The following is a 12,202-nucleotide window of genomic DNA, read 5'->3' on the forward strand; positions in this document are numbered from 1 at the left end:
GTCATGTTAATAAATTGTGAGAAGAGTTGCTCAAGCCCGCATTGAGTATTGGCAATTAAATTTATGTTTGGGATGTGATGGCTATCTATTGGGTGGTCACTTGTATCACCTTGGTTTAGTTATGAGTGATTAAAATGATATTTTGAGATTTAAACTACCTCTGGAACCGCATTTCTCTTGAGTTTATGATTTTTAACAAATTGATGCGTTTTAGATACTTTTTTTAAATGAGATCCTGTTGAACACATTCTATTACATATTGTTTTCCATTGGTATCTATTTATTTACTCTGTTTAGTTCCTAAATCACTATGATACACCTATTTTGTTATGTTTAATCTTTCCTGTCATAATAAAGCTTTGGGTAGTTCATTTTGAGAAATGTTTTATTGTAAGAAAAGTTTTTTCTATCATAGTAAACTTTATAAAAGTGATGATTTTGTTTTTTAATTATTATAGTAACCCATTTTCTATAATGCAAAGGTTTAAAAATGATATCTAAAAATCTTTTTACCATGATAAAGCTTCATTTACCATGACAATATTTTGAAAAATTAGATTTTACTCTTTATTATTGTGATAGACACTTTTTTATCATAGTAAACATTTGATGGTAAATGTTTGATTATTAAACCATATTTTCGTGAAAAATTGAAATGAAATTTTAAAATATTACATTTTGAATTCAAATTATATAAGTTCTTCCACAATTATTGAATCCAAAATTAAGTAGTAAACGTTAATTTCCAAAAAGCACCACAAAATATAAATTAATTTTTAAATTTTTCAAACTTTATTTTATTCAAATATTTTATTATAAAAAAACTAGTTAAGTTTTCTTTTTCAAAGTAAGTTGATAATTTCCATTATATATATATATATATATATATCTCAATAAAATATAATGTAGTAAAAATGAAAGATTCTATTTATTTCTATTTTTATTTTAAAAATATTTATAATTATACTTATAATGCTTCAAATAATTATTTAGATAATTTTTTGTGAAAATAATTATTTAATTAATCACAAAAGCTACTACTAGCTAACTTATTATGCCTCTGTGTTTAAGATTAAGAAATAAGTGATTGTTAGATAATTTAAATATTTTTATTTTGTAGAGATTTTATAAATAGTAGATATTATTTTATATATTTGATTACAATAATAAACAAATTATTAATTAGTTATTTTTAATTTTATGATAAATTTTCTTGATTTCTGTTTTATAAAAATAATTTATTATTTAATTATTTTAAAATTTTATAACATTTTCGTGTATCCCGCATTTTTTAAACATTCTCTTCCATATATCACATTAAATTATTTTTAAAAGTTACTCAAAGTAGTATTTCTTTAAAATAATCAGAAATATGCTTTTTCATATTTTGATTATTTTTAAAAATGTAAATAAATATAAAAAACTCAAAAATAAATTTAGGCTGAAACAAATGGTCACAAGAAATCTTCTCTGGAAAATTTAATGATTGATTGTCATATTTATTTTCACAAAATTAAATGAAGACAAAGCTCTCTTTTGAACTAACTTGATGTAACATCCCCCATCTCATACATGAAACTCATGCTCGTATTCAATGCTAAAAAAAGATATAATTATTATAGGCTTATATCTCCTTCAAGTTAATCATAAACTAATAGAAAATAAGAAAGTTATTGTGATGATTGACTAGCTAAAAATAACTTGATCATGACTGTTGATTTTATTTTTTTTATGGAGTCTCCTGTGAAGGCCAAGTATATGTTGTATTGAGTTAAAAATGCTGTTAGTCTCAGATTTGTTAGTTAATAAAGTTTTCTATCAACAAAAACTCATTTGGTGTCTCCTAAGCATGTCAAAAATTCTTCTTTAATTAGAGATGTGACATATTCGTTGAGAATATCCACATCAAGGGATTCCTAAAGAAGTAATTTTGATTGCCAATTGAATAGTTAGATAAAACTTATTGAAAGGAGTTAATCTCAACATTTCGTTGAACTGGGTCATTTGCTGTCCACTTCCTTTACATTTTTTTTAATCAATCCTTTACAATGTATTAAACAGAGTTCTTGTGATTTTTTGTGATGGCACTGGTTAATTTCTTTACTTTACAATTTCATTTAACAGAGATCTTGTGATTGTTTGTGGTGGTGGTTGTTGATTTCTTTAGTTTTCTGTTATTTATTTTTGTTTGAGAGAATCTCAACCAGGAGTCCTGAACTCCTTTTAGAGAAATAATTGCAGTCTTCAATTGTCATTAATATCTATACAATGTACCTAATTGTCATCTTACCAATTTTTTTTTTAAACAAATCCAAGGTCCTCAGCTGAAATTAAATTTCTTGACTTCACTGAGTCTTTTATATTGAATTTGAAAATAAAATGTGTAAGTTTTGGCCTATACAAGCGTGTGAACACACGCATAGATGTGTGTGTGAAATCAAGTGACAGCTTAGGCCTTAAAGCATGGCTGACATAAAACTTGAGTTTCGATCCAGAACCATATGAATTATACTAATTAATTATTATTATTATTATTATTATTATTATTATTATTATTATCACTAAACAGCAAACTATGTTTGATGCCTGATAATTGATAAAGTAACAATTTAACAAACTATGGCTTGACGCATGACACATAAAAGAAAAATTATTGGAAGAAAAACGATCGGCCAGCCTTGAACACCCAAAAAAAAAACAAAAAAACAAAAAAAAACAATACAGAACCATCACTAGTTCACAGCAGTACGTGAATCAAATTTCCACTAAAAAAATAAAAGACTTACAAGCTTGGAAGAGCCAGAGAATGAGATAAAATGGAAAGTATTTCACTAGCTATTTACAAAACTATGCGTCCAAGGTTTTCATAGATAGACTACCACGTGTGGATTTTAAGACCTCCATAGGAGAAAACGGTGATACAACGTTGAAACTAGACAGCCACCAAAATATAAATCTACATGCTATATGCAGCCTTTTTTTGTTCGTGGTAATCCTGAATCCAGCCTTCAATTAGCTTGATCTCAATTGTCCTCTGCTCTACCAACCAATCAGGATCATCAGGGCCAGCAGCACGTAAATCTATGTGGTGTGCTCCTAATGAAGAGAGAGAGAGAGAGAGAGAGAAATTAGAATGAAACTAAGTTTGCCAATCAAAGTTGGCAAGGGAACTTTGAGTTTGTTGAATGCCTCATTAAAGATAAACCAATTTAAGTATTTTTACAGTAATGCCGTCCTGCAGCTAAAAGCTTCACAAGGAAGTTGCAGGCTGGCAGGTGATCAATCTAATCTTCCAAACAGTTGTAGGATACAGAAAGGCATGTATAGGAAATTTTACCATCAATGGCATATTAAAAACAAATAAGGGCAAAAATCCTAAACCATGCATTAACGATCATAAATAAAAGAACGAATCTGCTAATGAAGACATTTGCACAGTTCTTGATGACTGCACATTACCGCCACCCCGAGACACCAACCAGAACATAAATACAATAGTTAGCAAATCTAAAGGCATCAGTCATGCACAAAATGCTAGATAAGATACTCATATTTTGACAGCACGTGACAAAGATCATTGAAATTATAGATTGAGATGTTGCTTCTACCGACAGACGACAAGCTCAGAGATCATAACTGGAATATAAAAGGGGATATGAATAATTAGAGTTCAGTAGAAGTAAGATTTCAGTCAAACCAGTGAATGGTTGGAACAAATGAGAAAGCTGGAAATATGAGTAACCTAGACTTCTTCGTACCTCATAATCACATTACTTAAGTACAGCTATCACTTATCAGTCACACCTATTTTCCTAAATGCATATTTAGGATATCATTATGCTTGCTGTCAAGGACACTGCTTCTAGTCATCTAGCACACAAGTTTATGGACACAAAAGGACCAGAGGTTTGAGAAATCATTTACATGATAAAAAGAACTAATGTCAATCTCATTTTTCAACCACAGAAAAGGACTTATTACAAGCTTTAAGTAAATGAGATACATGGCTGGCTTGTCATATGTTCCATATATACATCAGACTGCTTATAAATTCAAAAATTACAAATTCTTTACCTTCTTCAGTGACAAGAGAAACGATACTTTCAGATATGTTGTGCAGAACACTGAAACAGAAACAACTTGGATACTTAGGATTCAACTAATTATAAAAAAATCGACCTCAGTGAAATTTTTTATTTTAAAAATATAAAAAAAATCAAGACTTAAGATATTGTTAGAGTGAATTTGTCACCTGCCACCACTCCATGGATCCAATAAGCCATTTGAGAAAATTATATTGCTTCCAAATTTTTTCAACGCACCGTGAATATCCTTCAAAGTTCAAAACACATGCCCAAAAAAATGAAGATTTTAAGAAGGGGTGCAAAATCAGAGAACAATCAGAATGAAGATTTTAAGAAGGGGTGCAAGCTTGTGCTTTCTATAAACTAATTACCTAGATGGCATTATAAGGGACGGAGGCATTTCATTTTACAGCATCGACCACCTGTCTTTAAGTGTGGAAGGGCAAAGTGGTTTTAATTAAAATGAAATGTTCCCTTCCCTGAGAATGCCATTTAGATAATTAAATCAAATGTATATATATATAATAGAGAAGCCAAGTAATTGAATTATTGTTACCATTTTGAAACCTAAAGACGCAGAAAAAGTTGGATGTACTTATTCCCACAAGTAAAAGTTTAGTTTTTTGTCATCATAAATCTCAGGAATAGTATATTATTGGAAATTTTCTAATTAACTAACAGAGAATTATTTGTCTTAAAGATTTCTACAGAATTACTGGGATACCCAAAACTACAGGTTGCATATCAATCATTTCAAGCTCCTTTTCTTCCCTCAAATTTCTCAAGTCATTGTGTATCCAACCACCAACCATCTCTTCCAAAACAAGATAAGGAAATAATAGCCTATGGATGTTCGAAGTATAACTCAAGCACGTGACAAATATTTCAAAGATGCGTTAGTATTACCAATCAAAAAAACCTATTGAGAAAGACATATGATTGTGCTGTGACATAATATCTTCTACATTTTTCCCTTTTTTTTCCTTTTTCTTTTTTTTTTTGGGGGGGGGGGGCCGTGGGGGTTGGGGTTGTTGGAGTAAGGATTAACTGTAATGCACCATTCACTTACATGGCCACCAAATTGTGTGGTAATCCATTTTGGCCTCGGTGTCACTCCAAAATTCTTGAAGCATTCCTCTTTGAAAGAAGAATAATTAAAGTCATATGTTGGAAACATGCTGGACTCCTTGCTACTAGACATTGGCATAACCATCTCAGTGCAAGCCTGCATCATGGGTTAGGAAAGATGGAACTGAATATACTATGAGAACATATTTGTCAAAGAAAATTGTGCAACTGGGCTTCAAGACTCTTGTAAACCTGCCAATTCCAGCCACTCAGGCCATGAGGATCATCATCCAGTTCAAAACATTCAGCCTCTCCAGTATAATTGTAGTAAACGTTCACTCCTTCATATATGCGATCCAAGATACTAGTTCCAGCAGGACAATCATCAATCCTTTTGCAAACCTATGAAATGATGTATAATCATATTTACTAGCTATAACAGTCAGGACCCTTCCTGATAACATTCACTTCCTCATCAGTATCACAAAAACCAATTGATTTTAAGATAGGATGATCAAGGTACAGATAAATTTGCATAGTCAGACAACATTAAAAACAGGCCTGTAGGTGTTATAAGATAATTTATCTCCCGTTATGAAATCAAACTAACCTCCTTGATGGGGTGTGCAGGCAAAGGCCTCATAAAGTTAGCAGGATATGGATAGTTCACCATTGCCAAATAACTATAGGCAGAATCCAACCAGTCTGAAAGATCCTCTGTTTTATTCAATTGCCTAGTAATTGCCTTCAATTAGTTCATCTAATCAGAGGAACAAGATAGCACAACATATAGACCATCATTTATCATCATCTAATGCAAGAATGGACATTTATGGATAGAACAATGCCTCACCGACATAAGCGATAGGTTTTGGTAAGTTGTTCAAGGCCATTATTTGTCTGACCCTTAGATTTCAGCTCACCCCAAGACAGCTTGATATAGTTAAAGCAGCTAGGACTTTCACGCTGTTGGCATGAGAGAGTGAAATTGTTAATATGCAAAACATCACACAAATAAAGATGAGAACAATGAGCAAAGACATCTTACCCTGAAATCATTGGAAACAATATCATAGAACGTTTCAGGGGGAACAATGTCTTCAAATTGAAGAATTGGAGCTGAAGATGCAAGTGCTCCAATTGCAATATGAGGATATTTGAGTCTCATCCATGCTGCTAACACTGTTTTAGATTAAAAGAAGAAAAAGAAGAAGTTGAGAGTGGAATCGTTAATGATGTTCAGAACCAAAAATACAATAGGCTGATTGCCTAGAAATGGCAATCCACATCAGTGATAAGTGATTTCTGATTTTGGTTGAAACAGAAAGTTTAATGTAAAGCAAGAACTAATCGTAAAACTTCTATGAGCAACATTCTCCTTTTTAAGTGAAAAAGACCACAAGTCCCTGTTGCACTTAAAATTTCTCTTAGTAATTGTTTTGGATTGTTCCAAAAAAAAATTATAAAACCCACTTATAGCCAATCAGATTGAAATGTTCACATATAAAGTATCCAAGCACCAAGTTACTCACTTCCACCATATGATCCGCCAAACAGCACAACCGGACAATCCTTGCAAGATAAATTTTGCTTCAGCTCGGTAAGTAGAACAGAAAAGTCAGCAAGCGCTTGCTCAGTGGTAAGGTATGACAGTGTAGTAGCATTCTTATAAGCCTCGTCTTTACTTCCGAAGGGGACAGATTCGCCATAGTATCGATGCTGCCATACAACGACCAAGTAAAATTTAAATCAATACTTCCTCCGTCTTAAACGTAGGACTAGGAGCTAATCAGGGACTAGTTAAAGAGTTTGTTTTGGTCCTTAAGCGTAAAACCTCAATCTCTTATGTCCAGTCATTTATTATTTTATTTCAAACTACTAAGTTTGATTATTGCAATGCAAAGTTGAATGGCTATTTAGGAATTATTTATTTGGAGTATTCTAGGAAAATCAAGGCATAATTCACGGAATCAACTTACCCAATTTTCTTAATCCATATGAAATAGTTAACTAGTTTGACGTTTAGAATCGGACGAGAAAGTATCATATAGAAACAATAGAAGAGATACATGCCGAATTTGCACAACCATGAACCATAAATACTTACTTCCGGAAAAACAACCATGGCACCGAACTGAGGTGCGATTTCCCAAATAAAGCCAGAATTGGCAGCGAACCAGACAATATCTCCTTCATTGCCGCAGTAGAAGAAAATAGGACCCAAGCGCTGAGGACCAAGCCAATGCTCAGTGCTGATAAGATACCGCTGACGAAACTTGGGGAGTTCCGCGAAACTGAAGTGATCAAGACGCTGTTCGAAATATTGGGTTTCGTATTGAGGCTCAATCTGAGGGTGAGATTCCGTTTGACCTGCGAACTTCCCAAGGAATCGCGGGAACCTGTAGGTTGGTGATGCGAGTGATTGTAAAGAACACGAGACGATGATGACAAGAGAAAGAAGAAGACAGCAAAGTCCGTGTTCTGGCATTGTTCCCAAGTAGCTCTGCCTTGTTCGCTGACTCTGCTCAACACTCAAGCAGTACAGTTTTTGAAGACGCCGAGGCCAAGCTGAGGTGTTTTGTTAATTAAAAAAAAAAAAATACACTTGGCGCATTTAACTCCAATAACGCGTGAAAATCATATGATAAGGTTGTCACCAAAGAGCACAAAGACAAAGCATCATTTCACTTCAAATCTAATCAATTTGGAGTTGGAGGGCCATCTTTCCTTGAAAGGTAAGACTTTTTTCCTTGAAAGTAATGGAATAAAGTTGGCAAAATCCAGCCTTAAGCCCCACTCATTGTTTTAAAAGCTAGATTAGATGGTTAGCCTTGTTAAATAATCAATTGAAATAGTTAATAGTTTGATTAGGATAAAAAAATTTATTTTTATAATTAAATTAAATTGAATTAAAATTGAGCGAGTCGAAAACCAAATTTATTTATAAAAGGATGAAAACTTAGGGGACAAAATAGAAAAATAGAAAAATTAAAAAATTAATTTCTATTAAAAATTAACTTTATTTTTAAACCTTCAACTTTCACATATATATAATATAATTTCGAACCATTTTTTTATGGTGACATTGACAATTATGATTATAAATGTATATACTTTTAAGCCTATTAATATCTGATTTAACTAAAATTCAACTATATTTAACAAGCTATAAATTTATATTTTATAATATTATTGATTTATGATGATGTTATATTATTTTATTAATAACTAGACTCTTACATATATTTTATATATGTAAGTAATATTATTTTTTGTTAAATTATTATGTTATCGATTTAACTATCAATCTAACTTGTTAGACTATAAATATCAAAAACTGTTAATGATCAAATCAATTGAATCATAAAAGTTAAAATTTATTAACTTTTTAATTTAATGTTTGATCCGGTTTTTAAAATATTACTTTAGGTGAGCAAGTCATGAGTGGGATAAATTTAGACAAGTAAATGTCAAAAAAGAAAAAGAAAAAAAGACAAGTAGACGCTTGCCATAAAAGGATGGAAAAGCTAAACACGATCAAAGGGGTGTCGTTGTTAACTCATTAGACTTAATTTTTTTTATTTCTCTGCACAATTTTGATCGTGAGCTTGTAATTAAGTCACCTACAACGTTCCACCAGATCTTGAGTATGCAAGTATCTTACCAGAGCCACGTACTGATGATCCTCTTTTTTGAACAAGCATTTGAAAGGATGCTTAATATTGCCATTTCACAGAAGTTTTTCTTGAACTGGGCTTTCATTCTGGTATTTCTCCTACTTCATAATCAGCAACGTTTGCTTTTGGTGGGAAACATCTAGTTCCGATGGCTAATAGCTGCAATGAACTCAAATTTTACTCAGATGATAAATATACAACTAGCCTCAACTTGAATATTTAATGAACATTGCAATCCCAAAAACATCATGTCAACATGCTTAACTGAAAATTACATAGCCATAAGTAAGAGAAGGGGAAGCCACAGAGTTGCAGATTGAAGAAGAATGAGAAACTCCAAGGTCACAATAACTACGGCCGAAGAGAGGAAGAAACGTCAAATACAATTTATCCATAACCTAGTTGGCATGTTTTTTTTTTTTTTGGCCAACTTGTTAGCATTTTTCCCACCAACATATCTTCATTTCTTCCCATTCCGTCCCTTCTTCAAAGCCCAAGGTAATTAGCCCATTAATGCTTTTTCATAGTCCAAGCCCATTAATATGACTTTAGAGCCTCAGTCCTTATGGACTTGGCTCATATAAGCTCATGCCCAAGGCCTGATGTAATTGATCATTTTTTCAAGCCCTCCTTTTTTTATAAGTAATATAAATTTTAATTTTAAAATATAAACATATGTTATGACATTTAAATTTAATTCAAAATTAAAAATATCTTCAATTTTTCAAACCTAATAAAAATAAGTTTAAACGGGTGACTTATATGTCCAGCTCTATATTACATTTTGGAGTTTCAGAAAAGTTCACAAGGGCTTTGCTGCATCCCCGCGTACGAGATAATGAGAAATCAGTACTTTCAATGAGTTGCATGCATAAATATATTTATCGCATCACCTAATTAAATCATTGCACATTATTTAACACTGGGTATGATAAAAGCTAGAGGTTCACTACTTCCAGCGACATGCAACTTTAGTTTTCATCTTGATAGATGAAAGCTAGCCCATCAGCCCATGCAATTTTCAAAGAGATTTTTACTAGAAGTCCCACACTATCATACTTAAAGGGAAAAGAACAATAGAACATAAAAATATTAATTAAATAATAGAATAAGCATTGGAGTACCTACGCAAATACACAATACAAAATAAATCATCGCTTATTATTACATATATACACATAGATTTTCGTGATGATGATTCCAATCAATATATGGATCAACATTACTACCAATATTAATATTATTAATATATCAATATTAAGTAATATAAAATTTATTGCAAGGTTTATTTTTTTACACGTCACTACCTATGTGGGCTCACCCGATACAATAAAGATTATACAACAAGTCATTTGTTCAGGCCTACTAGGGATAATGAAGGCCCAATTGAGCATTGGATATGGGCCATCGGTTTCATTTGAGATTCCACACGAACAATTATTATTAACAAGAGAGAAGATGTCATCAAAAAGAAAAAAAAGGAAAGAAAAAAGAAAAAAGAAAAAGGAAGAAGGAAGAAGGAAGGAAGGAAGGGAAAATGGAACGTAGTGACAAGGGAAAATAGTTGATAATGAAATCGTTGACAATAGAAAAGAAGCCACTCAAGGATTCTAACTTTGCTGTAGAAGAATTCCCCCCCCCCCCTGAAAAAAAGGATTCTAACTTTATTTTATTGGGCTTAATATTCCCTTTCTACAATTTGCATCCCATTCGGGGCACATTACAAGGACCGTTCCTCGCCATCTAAGGCTCATGCCCTTCAATCACTCGGTAATATTAACCTCTTCTTCCATTTATTTTTAAATTAATGAATAAATAGAACTTTAAATTCTTATTTAAAAATTACTATAGATCTTAAACTTTTAAAATATGCAAAATAAATCTTAAATTTTTAAATTTATAGTAAAATAAATCATGATCGTTAAATTTTTTAACGCCGTTATTGTCCATACGGATATTATTACAGTCAAGGTTAAATTTATAAGAAACTAAACCCCAAAAAGTACTATCGTGGATAATAACAGTGTTAAAAAGTTAACGATCAAAGTTTATTTTGTTATAAATTTAAAATTTTAAGGTTTATCTTGCATATTTTAAGAATTCAGGATCCATGACGATTTTCGAGCAATAGTTTAGGTCCCTATATTATGGGTGTGTTTGATTTCTTTTTTTAAAAAATTTATTTACTGTTTTTTAAAATAAAAATAAAAACCTTGTTTGAATAAATGTTTTAGATTTAAATATTCTCAAAATTTTTCTCATGTTATGTTTGTAAAAATAAAGAATTGAAAACATCTTTTAGCCATTTTTTATTTTTCAAATTATTATAAATTATGGCCAGCCACTATCATAGGCCACCATCATTAATCATTGGTAAACACTATTATTGACTGATTTTTTTTTTCACTTTAAAATAGTTTTCAAATTGACATAATTAAACAGATTTTTTTTTGTTTTGTTTTAAAACACAATATAATGCATAACATTGAATTATAATAAGTCATTGTTGTGTGAGAGAGAGATGGGGAGAGAGCCCTAAAAAGAATATAGGAAAAGAGTGGTGATGAACATGAATATATGATAATGAAAAGAGGGATTTAAAGATGAGTGATGATTGTAAGTATCATGTCAAATGGTTTTTGCTAGTTAAAGAACAAAATGATTCAACGTTCACTTCATGAGGGGTTAGATTATTTGAGAGAGACCAAGCATGGAGAGGGATGCTGGCGTAGATGGCGGATTACGTGAATTGAAGGCCAAAATAAATCAAAGCTCATAAATTGACCTATACTACTACTTAGCTTAGCTGGTTGTGGTTTAGGGCTTTTAATTTGCATGGCCAGTGGTCTCCAGTATAATCAACCCTCCTAATCATATTCCTTTGTTTCATTGCTCACTCCCTTTTGTTTTCTTCTACGCCTACCTATTTGTTAGGCGTGGACCTATACTCTTTCATTTCTAACCGATCTCCATGGTCCCTTTGTGTCCTTATATTCTTCTATACTTCTACCCTTCCTTCTTCAATTCAATCTACTTCACATGTTTATATATATGAATAGGCAAATCGCTATCCTCCTTCCTTCCACACACAAATAAATTAAAATCACTACTAGAAAAATAGAATTTAATGTCATTTTTTATAGCTGAATTGCATTTTACCCAAGAATTTTGTCTCTCGCTAAATTCGTAATTAAAAAAGGACTCGTTAAATTTAATGAGAAATTGTATTGCCTCGCTAATTAGTGAGGGATTTAGCGAGGGATTCAATCTTTCGCTAAAATTAGCTAGGGATTGAATCCCTTGCTAATCCCTCTCTAATACTATTCAACATTTGATAACTTTAACGAAGAATTAGTCCCTCACCAATTCCTC

General features: G+C 31.8%; 1 protein-coding gene across 1 annotated transcript; it reads right to left on the bottom strand.

Moving 5' to 3' along the window:
- Nucleotides 1-2,736: 2,736 nt before the first annotated feature.
- LOC129310327 (uncharacterized) lies at nucleotides 2,737-8,872 on the bottom strand. Its single transcript, XM_054952146.1, has 11 exons — nucleotides 8,818-8,872; nucleotides 7,261-7,721; nucleotides 6,686-6,872; nucleotides 6,202-6,335; nucleotides 6,007-6,119; nucleotides 5,764-5,887; nucleotides 5,406-5,555; nucleotides 5,155-5,310; nucleotides 4,253-4,332; nucleotides 4,075-4,124; nucleotides 2,737-3,096 (listed from the first exon to the last, which is right to left on the bottom strand). The coding sequence occupies exons 1-11, from the start codon at nucleotides 8,855-8,857 to the stop codon at nucleotides 2,957-2,959; spliced, it is 1,635 nt and encodes a 544-aa protein (XP_054808121.1). The 5' UTR covers nucleotides 8,858-8,872; the 3' UTR covers nucleotides 2,737-2,956.
- Between the last annotated feature and the right edge of the window lie 3,330 nt (nucleotides 8,873-12,202).

Source organism: Prosopis cineraria, unplaced genomic scaffold, assembly GCF_029017545.1.
Source record: "Prosopis cineraria cultivar Desert tree isolate PC_DT_omini unplaced genomic scaffold, ASM2901754v1 PC5, whole genome shotgun sequence".
In the NCBI taxonomy this organism is placed as follows: Eukaryota; Viridiplantae; Streptophyta; class Magnoliopsida; order Fabales; family Fabaceae; genus Prosopis; species Prosopis cineraria.

Bases quoted from the DNA above. Each gene is read 5' to 3' on its own strand.
- LOC129310327 (XM_054952146.1), bottom strand. From the start codon at position 8,857: ATGCTTGTTCAAAAAAGAGGATCATCAGTACGTGGCTCTG. The intron at 6,873-7,260 runs GTAAGTATTTAT...GTTGTATGGCAG, and splicing joins CCATGGTTGTTTTTCCGGAA to CATCGATACTATGGCGAATC. The intron at 4,333-5,154 runs GTAAGTGAATGG...TGAACTTTGAAG, and splicing joins CCACACAATTTGGTGGCCAT to GATATTCACGGTGCGTTGAA.